At 33.2% G+C, this 18338-nt stretch overlaps 3 protein-coding genes across 5 annotated transcripts; all 3 read right to left on the reverse strand.

The window, feature by feature from the left end:
* Window positions 1-1136: 1136 nt before the first annotated feature.
* LOC145094706 (putative auxin efflux carrier component 1b) lies at window positions 1137-3725 on the reverse strand. The gene is made up of 5 exons (XM_079032788.1): window positions 2938-3725; window positions 2598-2796; window positions 2419-2504; window positions 1635-1869; window positions 1137-1560 (listed from the first exon to the last, which is right to left on the reverse strand). Exons 1-5 carry the CDS (start codon window positions 3668-3670, stop codon window positions 1494-1496), a joined length of 1320 nt encoding a protein of 439 aa, XP_078888914.1. The 5' UTR covers window positions 3671-3725; the 3' UTR covers window positions 1137-1493.
* Window positions 3726-5740: 2015 nt separating this feature from the next.
* Window positions 5741-10633, reverse strand: LOC145094718 (zinc ion binding/nucleic acid binding/hydrolase). 3 transcript variants are annotated; one of them, XM_079032800.1, is made up of 13 exons: window positions 10404-10633; window positions 10138-10294; window positions 9274-9761; window positions 9083-9187; window positions 8737-9001; window positions 8581-8643; window positions 8378-8452; window positions 8167-8282; window positions 7820-7890; window positions 7628-7715; window positions 7364-7504; window positions 7076-7278; window positions 5742-6993 (listed from the first exon to the last, which is right to left on the reverse strand). In XM_079032800.1, exons 1-13 carry the CDS (start codon window positions 10530-10532, stop codon window positions 6027-6029), a joined length of 2868 nt encoding a protein of 955 aa, XP_078888926.1. In that variant the 5' UTR covers window positions 10533-10633; the 3' UTR covers window positions 5742-6026. The 3 variants fall into 3 exon arrangements, with proteins under 3 accessions (XP_078888930.1, XP_078888926.1, XP_078888920.1); XM_079032794.1 differs by having other exon boundaries at window positions 8167-8285; XM_079032804.1 differs by lacking the exon at window positions 10404-10633 and having other exon boundaries at window positions 5741-6993; window positions 8167-8285; window positions 9274-9777; window positions 10138-10277.
* Window positions 10634-12502: 1869 nt separating this feature from the next.
* On the reverse strand, window positions 12503-13674 carry LOC145058525 (protein FAR1-RELATED SEQUENCE 6-like). The gene is made up of 4 exons (XM_079006421.1): window positions 13378-13674; window positions 13136-13288; window positions 12816-13065; window positions 12503-12726 (listed from the first exon to the last, which is right to left on the reverse strand). The coding sequence occupies exons 1-4, from the start codon at window positions 13672-13674 to the stop codon at window positions 12503-12505; spliced, it is 924 nt and encodes a 307-aa protein (XP_078862547.1).
* Between the last annotated feature and the right edge of the window lie 4664 nt (window positions 13675-18338).

The raw sequence follows: 18338 nt of genomic DNA on the forward strand, positions 1-18338 counted from the left end.
ATTCACTTAAACATGATATCAACTAGTAATCCCCAATTTCTAACAAGGAGTACACCCAAAAAAAAACTTTAAACGACCGAAACTTTATTAAAAATAACCAAAAAGATATGCTTACATAAATACGAGAACATAGCAAGTTAGATCATGCACATATAATGGCATAAGTCATGTGCTAACATACAAATGACTACATCAAAACAAAAAGGGAGCCTTCTAAAGCTTCCAATCCATTATATGCCAACAACAAACAACGTTATAAAATGACAATTTTTCCTATTCTAATCGCTTGACAACATGGTCAGGGGGTTACATTACCAAATCAAAAATATATCTCTTTATAGCTTAAGCCCTATATTAGTGTAATGTTTACCATGAGAAAAGATAAATGCTCAATGGAAATGCAATCATGTTATGATTCTTGGTTTCAACTAGATGATACTATAAAAATTCCAACTTGATATAGTGCTCATTCTTACAAGATATAGTGTTCCTTTTTAAAATTTTTAAAGAACACTTGTTACTTTGCATACAAAAGCCAAGTATGATGGTTAAAAAAACACCAATTACTTGTGTTATTTTGGTTCTTTCACTACATATATAGATAAAGAAGCTCCTCTACCTCAAAGATAGTACTTCATAAGTCTTATGAGGCCTTATTAGGGCCCCTTACATGTTTCTGACATGGACAAAACAAGTCACATGAAACTGAGTGTATCTTTGTACCCTTTTTGTAAATTACCAAAGAAACTACAAATAATAATCATACTTTATTCTTTTACCCTTGAACCATTGAATCCTTTATGTCATATGCCAACCATTCCCTCATTGTCCATGTTAATATGTTGCAATGTATGCAAAGCTTATATGAAAAACTAAAGTCCTATTTGTTTTCGCTATTAATGTTTTCATATTGTGGGTCCCAGTTAGATGGTGTGGGAAGATAGAATGATGCTTAATATGAGGATAAAATGAAGATGGGCCCGTTTTAACGTGCTATTGATTGAGCGTGCGATTAGCCACAAGTAAGCTTTCTATGCCATATGGACTTAAATAAACTTATTGGATTATTTTATGGCTCAAGTTAGTTGCTATATTGGGTAGATTTTTCAAAATTTAATTTCCTAAAAAGAAAAAAATTGGAAGTACAATGCTATAATATATTAAAATTGTCGAAATACAATACTTTAATAAGAAAGAAATTGAAAGTATAATGTTGTAATAGAAAGAAATGAAAGTACATTGCCATTCCTCAAGAAAATAACAACATGCTTGAGGAAATGGAAGTAAAAAGTAAATGAAGGCATCAAAGCAATTTGTAAAAAGTTAGGACTTAATAGGGAAAGCCTCACTTCTCTGACTTTCTCTGCTAAGTTTTCTTTCTGCATTAAGTCAAAAAGAAAAAAACACCTAGCTAATACAGTCATATTAGTTAAACAAATATAGTTAGGTCTTTTGATATTATGAACACTCATGAATCAACTTTTCCTCCTTTTTTAGAGGCCTAGTAAGATGTAATACAACATTGTGATGGGCAAAGATATTATCATTCCAAAAATGACCCTGTAAAGAAACAAAATGGATTAAGAATTTGATTATTATAAGATCAAATTACAAAAAATATATATATGACTTACGCAGTGCTCAAAACGTCTGGATGCAAGTTGTACTCACGAGCAAACACAAAGGGCACAATCCCTTGTGGTAAAGAAGCTTGAACAATAGAAACTTGTAGGATAGTGCCTCTTAGACCTACACCTATAGAAGCAACTGCCATCACAGCGGGTCCCGCTACAAACCTTGCCACCATGCCATAGGCTGCTAATCTGTTCCCACATGCTATTAGCTTCGGTTGTGAAGCCATGAACAAGCCTTCAACATTATAATAGATGTAGGTTTTTTAGTTAAAAATGTTGTTACAACATTTCACTAAAGGCATGTTAACTTGTTTGTTAACAAACAAAACAGAATAAGTTATACTACGTTTGACATGCATTGGACTATGACTGTTGACTTAATGTCAACAAGACAAAAATGCAAATTTTTGTTTCACCCAAAAAGGTGAGACAAAGACTTGCTTTTTATCTCTCATCTATGCAAAAGACGTAAATGTCCTTTCTCATTGTGATTATACAAAATATCCCTAGAAAGCTTGTTTAGTTGGTTCTATGTCATTAAGTCAACACGAGACAGTACTGGAGTAGATTGGACGAGACCTGACAAGCTTTCTAATGCTATTTTATATAATCACGATGAGAAAAGACATTTATATCTTTTGCATAGACGAGGGATCAACTGTCCCACCTTTTTGTGTGGAACAAAAAATTCCAATTTTTGTTCCATTGACATTAGTCAACAGTCCAAGTCTAGTGCAAACCAAACACAGTATAATCTGTTCTCTGTTCTAGGATTTGTTCATACCTAGACTGAACATTGCCATTCCTAGGCCAGCATCTGAGAGAATGGTAACTGAATTTTCAAGAATCTGTGGCTTCTTTATTCCCCATCTGCATTTTATCATTAAAAAAATTAAAAAATTAAAAAAAAAAAAAAAAAAAAAAAGTGTTTCCATCTTGATCTTTAGAAACACAAATGCTTACCTGCAAGAAGCAAGAGCCCAACTAAGACCAAGTATGCTCGCATACGAATTAGGGTTTTTCACCAGCTTAAAGCATACCATTTTCAAGATTTTCTTTAACATTGAAGGTGACCCCTGAGACTCAATAATGTTTGGTTCTTCAACACTCTCGGCTTTCTCATTCTCTCTATTGCATACTTCCACCGATTGTTCACATGCACCTGTTATTAATTTAGAAAGAACGACTTAACAGAGAAACCCAGAGAAAATGAGACTTTCCTAAAAAATACCAACCTTTTTTTTACAAATTTTCATAAGGGGTATTTTCTTTATTAAACATCATTTATCCAAACAGTACTTACTTGGAGAACTGCAACACCTACAACGCCAAATAAACAAATGCAACTCTCTTTTATCATCATCAACCGCGGTCGCGATTGCCGGTGCCACCCTATTTAGACTCTGAATCACATTAACAATATCATCTTCATTTCGCGTACTTCTCTCCACCCTTTCTTGAACTTCCCAAAAACTTTCATCATTTCTCTGACTGTTACTAATACTGCTACTGTTACTGTTACTGTTACTAATATTGTTACCACCGCCACTTGTCAGTATCAAATTCTTAGCTTCTCGATACTCAAACAAGAACAAAAGCAACGTGTACCATATTATACACTGCAACACAACCGCTTGAACCATGATCGATTCTTTATCATCACCATACATCGATTTCAAAAGTGGGATTCCCATAACAAGTGTGTTAGGAAGGGTAGAAAGGGAAAACATCGTGATAGCCCAATCTAGACTTCCATTTTTTGACAAATTTGTCCATAAAAACAAAACGATTAATGTCAAAACCTTTGAAACACCATCGGCTGCTATGAATTTGAGGTTCATTTTATACGGATTGATTCTTGAAATGAACTCGAATGAGAGAAGAGGAACAGCAAAAATGGCGACAAATCGGTTTATTCCACCACATTGTTGTGGTGAGAAAATGTTCCATTTTACAGATGCGTATGCTAAGAACATTGTTACGTATAAAGGTACAACTGCAGTAAGCACACTGTACAAGTCATCGAAGTTGATCATTTTTGTGTTTGGAGGGAAAATGGGTTGGTTTTGAGGAGTTGAGTGGGAGTTTTTATGGTTGAGGCTTTGAGGGAAGATGGATTTTATTGGTCTTAAAAGGGTTTAGGAATGCATCTGTGAGTTGTACTGTACAAGTGTTAATAACACGGTAACTATAACTACCAATTGGTGTCAGAAGAGTGTACACGTCACTGAAAGCTGATATTTGATGTCGTAAATATGTTCTAAGGTGCATTATTGAGTTGTAAGGTACAAGTAAGAAGAGCAAAGTCAACATAAATGATGTTAGCACACTGTACAAGTCATCGAAGCTTTTGTCAAATGGGAGTTCACTTTGTACTTTGTTTACTGTTTAGGTTGTCGACATTTATTTTGGGTGTTTGGATGTGTAATTCATATTTAATTAGTGATTTTATATTGAAATTAATTGGTTATTAAAGGTTTGGTAAGTTGTTTTTAATTTTGGTTAGAGTAATTTCATTTTTAGTCTCTATGATTTTTTCAGTTTTAGTCTAAAAACTCTTGTAATTTTGGTTATTACTTGAGATTTTTGTAATATTTTTTCATTCCAAACGTAATGAATATATTTTTTGGACCAATAAATTATAAGCATCAAATGTATTTAGGGACAAAATTCGTTATTTTACTTGGAATAGAGTAAAAGAACGATATAAGAACGGACCAAAATTTGAAAGAAAAAAAAACTATAATGGATTAAAAATGTAGATTACTCTTAGTTATCTAATTATTTCAAATTAATTTATCATTTGTCACATAATTGAGAAAGAAAAAAAAAACTAAGATATTTATATTTTTATCATTAAAAATAATTGTTTGAAAGATAAACTACATTTATTTTAAGAATCTATTGATAATATATATATATATATATATATATATATATATATATATATATATATATATATATATATATATATATATATATATATATATGACCATGCATGGTAGACCATTTTTCTTCATATTTTAAAATACTTCCATAATATAAAAGGTGTTTCTATTAATTCTTTAAAAAAAACTCATAATTTTTCCAACACTATGTATCTTTACAACAATTTCAAAAAATACAAGTGCATCCAAATACTATTATCTTCTACGATTCATTCTAGTAATAAAATTATGTGATTATGATTGTTCATATATCGTATGATCGCTTTCATATTACACATGCACACATCACCTTAAATTATATGGTGCAACTAACTACAACAATACTTGAATTGCAACATGGACCATGGTTCAATATTCAAATCTAACCACCCATCATATGAACCCGACATTGGTTAACCGGGTCGGCCCACCATGGAATAAGAAGTAACATGATTTTGAAATTGTGGGACATGAATCATTATGAAAGAATTGGAAATGAATTAAGAAGGGAGAAAAAGACAAATTTGGTAATAAATGAGGGACTTGATCAAAGAATCGAAAGATTGTAAACTTGTTAATAAATTGCACATAGTTTTGCAAGGTTGGTGCTTGACATATCCATGTGGGTGTAACCCTGGTTGATCTTTGTAACCACATGGCCCCATTCCCACATTTAACCATTGTACCTTTTTGTCATTGACATTTGTACTATAAAATTTATAATTTTTAGGTGTTATTTCAGAAATTAATTATGGGATTGCATGTCTCACCTTATTTAATATTAGAAAAATATGGTTTAAGGAATTATGTGTTTTAAACATGTTGTATACTTATATTATTTGGACATTTTCTTAATTTGTGTATATCATTCTTGCATAAAGGGTATATGCTAATCTTCATCTTATTGGATGTCCCTTAACCTAAAGGGACTTAATTGCAAACATATCATCTTTTTAAGAACTTCACACATTCAAGTCATGTCTATTTGGGCTAAATGAAAAAAACTATTAACACATTTTTATTTACTTGTATATTCTAGCATCAACTCTTAATATACTTCGAAAAATCTATCTACTAATAGATGTGATACTTTTTGCATTTAAATGATGGTTTTATATGGATAAATTTCTCTAAGTATAATAATATATTATAATTATAATAACAAAATAAATCGCTACTATAAACAAATCAATACAAACACATTACAATTTTTCGCATTTGATTGGTTTGTGTTCCCATTTTCTTAAACGTCCTATTACAATTTTGTAAAAAAAATGTTACAATAAGAAAAAATACAGAAACTACAATGCTATTTCTTCAATCTTGCCCTAATAAATAACTATACATTTTCGATAAAAAAGTATTAAAGTAAACTACAAGTTTAGTCCCTGTAGTATACCATCTGTTTTGGTTTTGGTAAACGTGTTACCAACTTACCATATGTAAAATTACTATTTTACCCTTATTATACGAAAACTTTATTGGTAACCGGAGGATTGACCCTACAAACCTCAGCATTGAAACCGGAATCCATAAAAAACAAAAGCCAAGCACGCTGCTGTTCAGAAACCCGATCTCTCGGCCCTTTAACTTCAACAAGCTTAGCCTCACCACTATAATCGGAATGAAATCGCCAGAGTAACAAATCCGGCATGCCACTAGACCAACTCCGGTAATCCTGCGCCAGGTGGCGACAGATGGACGCCAGACAACCGCCACCTATGCATGACACAACCGCTCGAAGCTCAGTCAACGAGTGTCTGTTCCAGTTAACGCAACGACAAGCTGTCCCGAAATGTAATTCCCATGAAGTTATCAACATCTCTTCACCCATTCCTTGTTGGATTTTTTTCAGTAGAGATTCTATAATGTTTTTCCTTGATTCATAAAAATAGTCCGTTTCCAAATCTAAAGGTGATGTTTGAAATCTGGTGAGAAAGACATTTGCCACGTCAGCAAAGATGGCATCCCACATAAGAATCCCGAAAACAGTTAGCCAAATCCCACTTTCTGAATGAACTCCTTTCCAATAACCACCTTCTTCTCCTGCGTAATACTGTAAAGCAAGCTCCTCTACCCCACATTGTTCTCCATCTTCTCCATAAAACCGGCTTTTTGTTCCGGTTTTACAATTTAATGGCCTGCCTTCAACATGAACCTCTGGAATCTTCCGTTTGATGGAATCTGAAAAGCTTGGAACTTTCCATCTTCTTGGTGGTTTTCCTAACCGGAGCACCCGTCTTTGTAATGATATTCTTGACCCGGCCCGAACCCATGGGTCATCCAACCCGGTTTCAGCAACGGATAGGCTCTCGTTGACCCGACCCAGATGCTCCAAATCAGTGGAAAGTCTCAATGTCCAATACCCTCTTCTTCTATCATTACGAAAGTTAAGTAGTAGGCGTTTCAGTAAATTAATTGCATCATTGTACCTGAGTGAAAGTAAATTAATCACATATGAAATGCTATGCAACCAACTTTAGTAATAGATGAAAAAGACCATTTTGCCCTTACCTACGTTCAGACTCAAGAAAGGAAACACCTAATAAAACAACCTTGGAGTAAACCCATGAAGCAGAAAAGCATTGAAAAGGTGCAGATGAATTTTTGGAGGTTTGAATGGATATATGTGAATCAGATATTGCAATACATTTTGAGACCATTGATGAGTTATTTTCTTCGAGAGATTCATCCATGATTTGTGCAACTTCAAGTGCCTGTTGAGAGGTTACAAATGCTAGATTAATAAAGGCTACAGGATATTTGAAATAAGTGATAATATTGTTATATTTGTAGTGTTACCTCTTCATAAGATAGTAGATCATTTCGGTTGGAGAAAATATGGTCAGTGATGACACAATTGTAAGTTGGATACTTGACAATTCCCAAATCCACAAGTAAAAATGCTGACAGATCTTGTTCCCCATTACAGAAGAAAAGCCTCTACATGGAGACAACTTAAAAAGTTAGGGTGTGTTTGGTTGGATGGAATGGAATGAAAAAGAAACAGGAATGGAATGAGTGATTACGTTCCTAACATGAGACCATTAGTAGTTAGTAAACTACCTCAACACGCCAAATCAGCAAATCAGCTGCTGAAGAAATACGTATGCAAGACCCTGTTTTTTCCAACATTATTTTCTTTAACAATGACCTACAGTATAAAGGATACATGATTGATGACTATGATTAATATAAGAAAGTAATTAACATGAACAGGGTTGAGAACTTGAAAATTGAAATGAAACAATCATAAACCTTGATTTATCCCCATATGATGAAAGAAGTGCAGAAATAGAATCCTGTTTGCGGGGACTTTGACTGAGTTTCTGAAAGATAATTAGATTTATCAGATGTTTAAATGTGAAAAGATGATGAAAATATGTTTTTATATGTATTAAGTGATAAGAATATATGGCCCGTATCTGTCCACACAGTAATTCTTTTCCTGTGTGGTCATCAGAAGCCAATAGATAAATTTAGGAGCATAACTACAGTATCAACCAAATTTAGGAGGAACCTTCTAGAATGCTCCAACAAGATATAATTTTGGGAAGACAAAAAAGGTGTTTGATAACTTAATCCAGCTTTGAAATAATGCAAACCTTTTTAATCAATGATAACATTTCCCTCAGCTCACCAACATTGAGGAGATTCAAGATTCTTTCAAAATCATCTTTATGTAATTCACTTGTGGTTTCAGTGGAACAAACATAACCTCCTGCTGCATGATGAAAAGATAAACAATCTCATCAAGGTCATATACATTTGAATTTTACCCTTATGTAAAATTATTTCAATACAAAGTTAAATTACCAGAGAGTTCATTCACTGCTGATTGGTGATCCAATATTTCAGCATAAGATATATTAGACATCCGAAACCATGGACCTGGAGTAAGAAATATAAATATATATAATTATATATCATATCTACAGATTTGCAAATGACTGAAATCTATAATAATAATAATAATAGGACTTGATGATGTAATGTTTAAAGGAGAGATCAAGTGACACCTTTTCGTGTATAAAGACGAATAAAGAGCTTTTGGCTATCATTAGAAAGCAAAAGGAAATTTTCTGCAAACAGAAAACATACATAAGGCAATACTAGTATGAGATTCTACATAAACATGGGGCATGTATAGATGATACAGAGTATGATATAGGTACCTAAAAGGGTCTTTTCATCATGTGTGAAAACATGAGGAGTTGACCTCAAAACCTCTTGTAGCAACAGGCAAAAGTTTTGTTGGTACTTCATCATGCCATGAGGGGATTCCTCACTTAATCTGACAGTGGCTAAAACTTGTTGACATAATGACTTGTAGAGTTTAACTTTTTCGCCTTCTATTTCACTATAAGGAGTCTTTTCTTGACACCAAATCTGAATTGGAACAGCAGCATGAGAGTGTTCAGGAACAGACATAATACGACCCTGTAATACAATCATATAGTCAAAAAAAAGACACTTGATTTAGCAAAAAATCGGTAGCATTCGAGGGAAATTCTGTTATACCTCAAAGGTCAAGCCAAATGTGTCCATTAGTTTTGACAGATGTTCAGCTAGCTCTCGAGGTATATAACCAAGCACTTTATAACATCCAGATTCTGCAGAAAGAACCTGGATCAAAAGCGTTTTGATTCTTTAATCATTTGCAGGACATTTGAAATTATAATGTAACTAAAACAGCAAATAGACTAACTAACCTTAATGGCATTAGGGTCCTTAGTATTTTCAGGATCTCTACAGAAGGTAATATTTGTTTCTGTATGTAATTCCCCTTCTTCACCAAACTTTCTGCCAACAATGAAGGTTGCAAGAATCTTCCCAGATATGTCATCATCCAAGTCACCGCTCTCATTTTCAGAGGCCTCAGTCTCAGAAACCAATGAAGGAGAGTTGACTATTCCACCATTATTTACAGTGTCATCATTCACCGAATTTACTGCTGAACCATCTATATTCACAAGTGAAGCATTGTCTGAACTTGAAGATGACTCGTATGTGATACTGTTGGTTTCCTCGGTATTGACTCCAATCAAGTCTGTTATATCTTTATCATCACTGGTAATGTTGGACTTTGAATCATCCGATTTGGTAAGGCAAGCTTGGACCTTTGATCTTGGGGAGAAATTGAACTGGAGAAGTGTCTGCTGGCTTAATTTTCGTTTGGTCCCTCTTGTTAAACATGCATCTAAAACCAGATGCATCTGTAAGATTCCAGTAGAGTGCAAATGTGTAAAACACACTAAAAACTCATCAAGATAAGATTTTCCAAAATCATAGAACATATTAAGCTTACAATAATGATATATAAAACCAATAAACAAACACTAGAATGCATAGGCCACTTAAACCAGTAATGAAACTTCGCTCTACGGATTATGCCTATGAAGTGAATCAAACTAGACATCTCCTGATGGAAGAGAAATTCCACCAAGAACAGGTATTGACAATAGTTCGGACGAAAAATTCCCAAAAAGAAAATAAAGGTGATCATAAGGAAGAAATTCACGAAAAAAACAGGTTAATCCAGAAATACTCAAATGTAAGTTGGACTGCAGGCATACCTAAATGAGAGTTGATCATGTACTCTTCTCCTCGAACCTTATTCCCGCAAACCGGACATGTAACCTTATCGGAACCCGAAGTCCCCGCCAAATTGTCATTACGTTCCTCTGACAAATCTTCTGCTCCATTTTCAACTTTCACGAGACTCGAAGATAACTGAAAATCGAAACAAACAGAATCCGATCATAATATCGCATACATTAGTATATTATAACCAATAACCATCATGTATGACGGATTATGAAGAAAATAGAAAAAGACGAACCTTAAAGGGTTCTGACAGAAGAGATTGACGATTTGGGAGGAATCGTCGGCGCTTGCCGACTAATCTGATCAAACTTTCATGTCCGGTAAGCATCGTTCGATTACTATTTGACTTTGACCTAATTTTCATCTTCTTCCCTCTTTTTTGCTCGTACGCAGATACCTGTGAATTTATTTGGGCGGCTTCATCCCGCCAAATCGAGGTAATGTTGAGGTGAGCTAAGGCGCATGCTTGCTTCTGTGTTACCGCTCTTGCTTTTCTTTTTTCTTCAAAATATACTCGACATGATGAAAAGAATATTGGTAAATGTGGTTGTCCACTTGGCCCATTTAGTGTGGAGTACTAGTTCCATTTGGGTTAGCCCATTTTGTACCAAATTTTGTTATGATTCAAGGATAATTAAATTCGGACAAATTACACGAATGGTTCCTATGGTTTGGTGTTTGTTACGCGCCTAGTCCCTAACTCTATTTTTTAACCCTGTCAATCCTTAATAGTTTGGTTTAGTGCACGCCTGGTCCCTCATCTAACCTTCCGTTTGATTTTGGAGTTAAAACCCCCACGTGCCTTGCACGTTGAGGGTTATTTCCGTCATTTTACTTATTCATCCTTTAAAAACCCTAGATCAGTGCATCCCCCTTTTCTTCTTCTACGTTTGTTCTCTCATTTCATCTCTCGTTTCTTTAATGGACAAAAAATCAACAATGATGAAATGTAATTGCGGGCAACCAAGTGTTATATTGACATCATGGACCGACGACAACCCCGGAAGAAAGTTTTATGGCTGCACAAAGAAGGTAAGGTCGTTTTGATTCTAACTCAAGCTTTTGTGTGACAATGACCGCAAATCTGTTGGATTTGAACTTGACAGGGACCTAAATGTAAGTTTATTGGATGGGTTGATGAGGAAGGATGTGGACGATGTACTAGGATAATTCCAGGGTTGTTGAAGGCTAAGAACAAAGTTGAAGCTGAGAATCGGTTGCTGAAGATAATCATTATTTTAAGTTGGGTGTTCATAGGAATCATTATTTACAAGTTGTAGTGCTTAAGAAGATCCAACTAGTATGCTACGTAGGATGTTTGTCTTTTTTGAACTTATTTTGATTTCTATGATCCATCTAGTTGGTTGTTGTATATGAATTTGAAGTGTTTTGAAGTGTTTCTGGAATGTATTTTGATTAAGTGTTTGTGAATTTCATAATATTTTGGTTAAGTGTTTGATTAAGTGTTTTTGGAGCTTATTTTGACTTCTATGATCCATGTATTTTCATCAAGTGTTTCTGGAACTTATTTGGAAAAGTAAACACTAACAATTGACAAAAACAACCAATAACATATGCTAACAATCGACATAAACAACCAATAGCACAAGTGGGATTTAATAAAGGGTAATTTAGGTTCCATACTTTCCATAACATAGTTTCATACATCAACAAAATGGTTAACCAAAAGAAACATAATTTACCCAAAAGTATTAACCATAAGGACACAGTTTTACCAAAAAGACACAGTTTAACCAACAAAACAAACTTTCACTAATGGATCAAGTCCCTTTCCCTCAACCAGCTTTTCCTTTTCCCTTACCAGACACACCAGGACCACCAGAACCACTAGGAGCACTAGCTTTTTGTCCCTTACAACTCCTTGCATTGTGACCAATGTTGTTGCACTTTGAACAAGTAACCGACTGAAGGATTCTTGATGCACTATTACCCTTCACCATGTCATCAATTTCATAAGCTGATTTTCTGCGTTTCTTCTTTGGTCTACCTATTGCGACACGATGTTTAGTAGGAACCAAAGTTGTTGGACACACAGACTTTTCCCACATGCTTCTCCCATTAATGGGCTCAATTTTGAATGAGTACATCTGTTTCCAAGTTTTTAGCCAATATACCTCATGCACCCAAGTTTCTGGTATTCCAACATCCTTACTATTCTTCCTCACCTCCCATATAGTAGCAACAGCATGTTTGCATGGCATCCCAGTGAGTTCCTATTTCCTGCAAGAGCATGTTTGTTGAACCACATCCACCGCGCATTGGTCCATCCAAGGGCCACTTACCTGATACTTACCATTTCCACAAAATACAGATCTATAATCTTCTGCCTTTTTTTATATTTTCCAAAGTCTGCATAGCTGTAGGTGTCAACGGACCAATACATTTCCCAATGGCCTTTTCTACATTCACAATCTTCTTCGTTAGATATTCCCTAATGAACTCTAGGCAAGTAATAATTGGTTTATCACGGCCCTCATTCAGCTTTCCATTGAATGTTTCACACAAGTTATTAAGAATCACATCATAATGTGCTCTCCCTGTCCAATCACATCACTTAAAGTCAATTCTAAAAAAACTACACAAACCAGGAAAACATAAAGAATGTTATTAGAGTGAAATGTTATACCAGTGAAATGGGACCTAGACCAGTGCTGAGGTGGTATCTTCTTAAGCCACTCATAACAATCCTTATTTAATTTCTTTAGTTCTTCCATGCCTTTGTTAAACTGTTGTACATGTGTTGCAGTTGCACATGTCCATAAGAGGTCTTCGAAAGGTTTACCCCTCCATTGCTTCCTCATGTTATCCCGAATGTGACGAACACAGTAACGATTTTCAGCACAAGGAAACAAGGTTGCAATTGCATTTAGAATACCCTAACAATCATACATAGATTTTGTTAGTAAACAATTTAGAAATAAAGTAAAAAATCTATGATTTTAGTACCTTTTGTCTGTCTGTTATAAAAGTGAAATTAGAATTAGTATTCAAGCCAAGATCCTCCCCAAGACAACTCAAAAACCAAGTCCATGAACTGATGTTCTCTGTTTCAACCACCGCATATGCCAATGGATATGTGCCATTATTACCATCTAGTCCCTGCATTTTATGATAAATAACAATCATGAATATATTTTTAATTATTTTTATGTATAACAATAAGTAAAATAAAATTAACTAAAACTTACCACGGCTGAAAGAATTTGTCCTGGAAATGGACCCTTCATGAAAGCACCATCAAAGCCAAGAAAATCCCTCTTTCCAGCTGTGAAGCCTTTCTTTAAAGCTCCTAAGCATATGTAAATGCGTTTGAATGTCCTCGTTTCACTGTGTGGATTTCCTTCGCTTTCAACATCAACCCTAACAGTCGTATCTGGGTTACGAGTTTGCAACTCAACAATGTAATCTCTGAGTAAACTATATTGAGTAACGAAATCTCCTTGCACAAGGTTTAGAGCCTCATATTTTGCCCTAAATGTTTTCATCATAGAAAGATCTACCTTAAACCTCTATTGTAGCTGTTCTTGCAAAGCCCTAATTGGAATAGTAGGGTTACTTTCAACCTGTTCAACAATGTTAGAAGAGAGGAATTTATACGTACATGCTTTTACTGTTCTAGTTTGAAGACATTTATGGACTTTGTTGTACATTTTAACTGTCCAGTTGACATCTTTTTTCCATTTACTAGCTAATAAAACCCAAGGACATATTTCTTCTTCATCGTTGACTTCTACATTAGGCCCAAGCTTTGGTATTGTTCCCTTACAAACCCATCTCACTCTATTCTTGTCATTTTTTTCAAGGCCCAACTCCCTTCTAGTCTCTATGGCATGGAGTTTTACCTTATCCTTAAACTCCTTTGTTGAACCAAATTTTTGAAAAATATAGAAGGGTTCACTAATAAGTGCTTCATCATTCTCATGTGCCCTTTGAATTGCTCTTATTGGCTTCTTTCTTTGACCATTAATCCCTTCATCTGATGATGAATCAGATGCTAAAAATTCAGTGTTAATCACCTCTAAAGCTTCATCCTGTGTGCCTTCATCAACCACAGTGTTAGACGACCCTCCAACCCATTCCACATCTTTGTCAATATTCATTTCAAAGTCTTGCATATCCACATTAATATCATCCAATATATTGTCAATGTCCACAAAAAAATCACTATCATCACTTTCATCATTGTCACTCTCTAACTCACCAAACTTACCAAAGTCATTAGCATCATTAACCAAATCATTCTCCATATGATCAGTGAGAGTAGCATCATTACCCAAATCATTCTCCATATGATCAGTGAGAGTAGCATCATTACCCAAACCCTTCTCCATATAACCAGTGGGTGTAGGATCATTACCCGATTCTTTCTCCATGTGATCCATGTCAACCTCCAAGTCAACAGCAGGTGTGTTATGCCACTCCAGGAACAGTCTCTTTGAACAAGATGGAGGTTCAGTAATCTCCGTTATACGAACTTTACTGTGGGTTGGGGACATTAAATAGGTGTGCAAAGTAGTTTTTTCATGCTTTATATATACCTCAATTAACTTATGCTTAGCCACAAAACTCCCCAAATAACGAACATCTTCATCTCTAGCTAAAGCGAATAACCCAAAATCTAAATCGTCTAAAGGCCTTTGAAAGTGATAGTAAAGTGATTTACCTACTGAAGCATACCCTAGGTCTTCCATCATCTCATCAATGTCATGAATGGAAAAGGTATCAATGTCCAGTAAATCAACAAATGTTTGCTTCCCACGAATATACTTCCTTCCACGAAAGCTTGTAAACTCACCTCCATGGTGCATTCTTATTGAAAACACTGTCGGATGTCCAGCTGTAGAGGAGAGAATCGTTTTTAGCTAACAAAATTAAACCTTTAACAATCAATATCATTCAAACGAAAGTCAATCAAACATACCATAACTTTGATCAACGTCGATTTCAGCCATTTCACCACGAATGCGCCAAGAAACCATTGCAATTCTTCATTCTTGCAGTTGTCGCTACTAGGGTTTTCACGTAAGGATTTTGCATATAGTTGTGTGTTTTTTTGGGTATACGATTGTGTTGTACAATGTAGAGTATGATCGTTTAATTGAACGCATCGATTTCTTAAACTGGCGGTATGAAGAATAAGTAAAATGACGAAAATAACCCTTAACGTGCAAGGCACGTGGGGGTTTTAACTCCAAAATCAAACGGAAGGTTAGATGAGGGACCAGGCGTGCACTAAACCAACTATTAAGGATTGGCAGGGTTAAAAAATGGAGTTAGGGACTAGGCGCGTAACAAACACCAAACCATAGGGACCATTCATGTAATTTGTCCATTAAATTCTAAACGGAATTTTCATTTTTAAAAAAAAATTATGAAAATAGTAATAGAACGAATCAAGAAGTATTTTAAAAATATATTTTACCCAGCTTGATTATTTTTTATTGAAATTTATAATAACAATATTAACCTAATATATTGTTCTAGAGTTAGCACTATCAATATCTGCTTTAGTCTACTATATGGAACTATGTTTCCATTACTTCCATCCTCAACAAAAAGATGTTTGAGAGTAAAACCCTTTTGTTTATTGTAGTTACACACCAAAAATTGAAGATTAAAATTAAAGAAAATGATAGAAGAGGCATGTGTAAGCGTCGATTGAAGAGAAGTCACAATAATGACCATCAATTCGAAAGGACCAAATTAGAACACCCTAACCGAAGTCAACATAAACGCAACAATGCAACGAGGTCAGGTGTCCCCGACAGAGGAAGCAAATGTCATGGATGCCCGAAGTGCATGGTGAAGAAGCCGTGAAATAAGATATCTACATCTTCTTCATTGCTATTTGTTTTATTGGAAAGTTGCAACATGATCTTGTCTTAGAGTGTTGATCGATGGAAAATAGACACGGTGGAGATATATGGAAGCAAAGAAGTTCTAGGAAACTTAATAGTAAAAGGAGCTTATTCTTCAATGTGGTGGTAAATGAAGCAAGAAGGGATAGAATGATGAAAGGGCAGGGCGTGAGAAAAGAGAAATTGACTCAGTTTGTTTGAGGCAGTGTAAAAGAGGCAACCAGTTGACGCCGCATAAGTCAAGAACAGTGAAGGCAGACTTTCTATTGGTGAATGGAAACAACTCATGTTATCGTGACGTGTATAGGTTACCGTTCAAAACGTCTTGCATATAGGGCTCTCTCTCTCTCTCTATATATATATATATATATATATATATATATATATATATATATATATATATATATATATATATATATATATATATATATATATATATTATAAAGCTAACATTTTTCCTTAAATCTCATCCATTTAAAACTCCCAAGACTATATAGAAGCATTTTTGCTCAAACCACATTCATTTGAAACCTCCATCTTTTAACTAATACAACTCAAAAGTCTTCTTAATAATGATTTAACACTCAAATGTTTTATAACTTATATTATGTTTAATAAGCACTTAATGAAACGTTTACTATAAAAATATCAATCTTTTGGGTAGGCATATACAAATCACATACAAACTTCATAAAGAAAACAAGCTCAAAGGTTTTTGTGTTGGTTTGAGGTCTTATGACCACTTTTTGAGATATATTATTATGTTATAGCTTTTAATTTGTAAGTTTGTTATATACTAATTAATTTTATATTTTTCTTGGTTTTGGATTCTTCTAATACCATTGTTATATGTTGTACTTTAATCGTTAATATATATATATATATATATATATATATATATATATATATATATATTAGATCAGATAGATATTATCGATCATATGTTATATACCGTGATGTGGATAATATGTAATTAGATATGTTAAATATTATCGTTTGTTGAGTACCACTTCTAAAGAGTAACTAGCTAAAAGTCGTGAATATTTTAAATTTTCCATGTAAATCTGAAAGATATATTTTTCTTTTTACTGCATGTATTTGAAACTCTCATTACTTTTCAATTTTTTTCTAATGATTATATATTGGTTAATAATATTAAATAGGTGTAAAACGCTAATTGTAATTCTAAAGTTAACTAAACTTGAATATTAAATTAACATGTTTTACTTCTACTTAGTTTTGATATGTTATTTCTTAAATTGTCAGTTTAAAGTCACAACTTTTGATTGATTTGTATAAAATACTTAAATTGTTAATTTAAATAAAGTGTTAAAGTATTAACTTAAATGAAAATTTTAACTAAACTTAAAGAAATCCAATGACTATTTTGTAAATAGTTATAAGTTATAAATTATAGTGTTAAACGTAAAAATTAAATTGTAATCCCAAATCAATTAAAATATTTCCTAAAACTATTTTAATAAATATTAATAATTTCTAAATAAGTATCTTACAAATAACTTACAACGATAATAGTTCAAAATAATATTGTTACCTTTAAAAACAAAAACAATGTTTAATGTTTTATATAATTACAAAAATAAAAGTTAAAAAGTTAATCAAATGTAGTTTTTAAAATCTATTTTTTTAAGCTAATTAATCATAACAACAACTATAAATAACATTAATTCATATACTCTATTTAATTTTATTTATAAGTAAATGATGATAGAGTCCACTAAGACGATTAAGCCTATATAGTTTTAATAAATTTAATATGATCATATATATAAAAATAATCAATATTTTATACTAATTTAATATAATAATTATTATATCAAAGTTAAGTATGACATTTTTATATTTAAACACCATATATTTTAAATTTATAATTGTATTTCGCGTATTTTTTTTTTCTTTCACCACATTAATTTGAAATTCTCATGCATTTTTCCTTTCACAACATTAATTTGAAACTCCCATGACTTTTCAATTTCTTTCTAATAATAATTATAATTTGGTTAATTAGGTTTAATAAATATCAAACCAAAAGTGTAATCATAAATAAACTAAATTTCAATATTAAAATAATATATTTATTTCTACTTATAAAATTATGTTTTTTTTTTAACTTTTAACATGCTATACTTTAATTAGTACCAATATATTTTTGGATGTAAACCATTATCATTTTAAAGATGCAATTTAGAAGACAGTTTGTATAAAATACTTAAATTATTAATTTAAATATAACATTACACCGTCAACTTAAATATAAGTTTTAGTTTAAC

This window comes from Lactuca serriola, chromosome 1 (genome assembly GCF_051521515.1).
Source record: "Lactuca serriola cultivar US96UC23 chromosome 1, Lser_US96UC23_V15, whole genome shotgun sequence".
Lineage (NCBI taxonomy): Eukaryota > Viridiplantae > Streptophyta > Magnoliopsida > Asterales > Asteraceae > Lactuca > Lactuca serriola.

What these genes read in the sequence shown, in the direction of transcription:
- LOC145094706 (XM_079032788.1), bottom strand. Translation starts at nt 3,670, where the DNA reads ATGATCAACTTCGATGACTTGTACAGTGTGCTTACTGCAGTTGTACCT. An exon ending in TAGGTGTTGCAGTTCTCCAA is followed by an intron (nt 2,797 to 2,937) that starts GTAAGTACTGTT and finishes AATTAATAACAG; the next exon opens with GTGCATGTGAACAATCGGTG. An exon ending in TGGGCTCTTGCTTCTTGCAG is followed by an intron (nt 2,505 to 2,597) that starts GTAAGCATTTGT and finishes GATAAAATGCAG; the next exon opens with ATGGGGAATAAAGAAGCCAC.
- LOC145094718 (XM_079032794.1), bottom strand. Translation starts at nt 10,532, where the DNA reads ATGAAAATTAGGTCAAAGTCAAATAGTAATCGAACGATGCTTACCGGA. An exon ending in AGGACCCTAATGCCATTAAG is followed by an intron (nt 9,188 to 9,273) that starts GTTAGTTAGTCT and finishes CTTTTGATCCAG; the next exon opens with GTTCTTTCTGCAGAATCTGG. An exon ending in CATTTGGCTTGACCTTTGAG is followed by an intron (nt 9,002 to 9,082) that starts GTATAACAGAAT and finishes ATTGTATTACAG; the next exon opens with GGTCGTATTATGTCTGTTCC.
- LOC145058525 (XM_079006421.1), bottom strand. Translation starts at nt 13,674, where the DNA reads ATGAAAACATTTAGGGCAAAATATGAGGCTCTAAACCTTGTGCAAGGA. An exon ending in GACAAATTCTTTCAGCCGTG is followed by an intron (nt 13,289 to 13,377) that starts GTAAGTTTTAGT and finishes CATAAAATGCAG; the next exon opens with GGACTAGATGGTAATAATGG. An exon ending in GTCTAGGTCCCATTTCACTG is followed by an intron (nt 12,727 to 12,815) that starts GTATAACATTTC and finishes GTGATTGGACAG; the next exon opens with GGAGAGCACATTATGATGTG.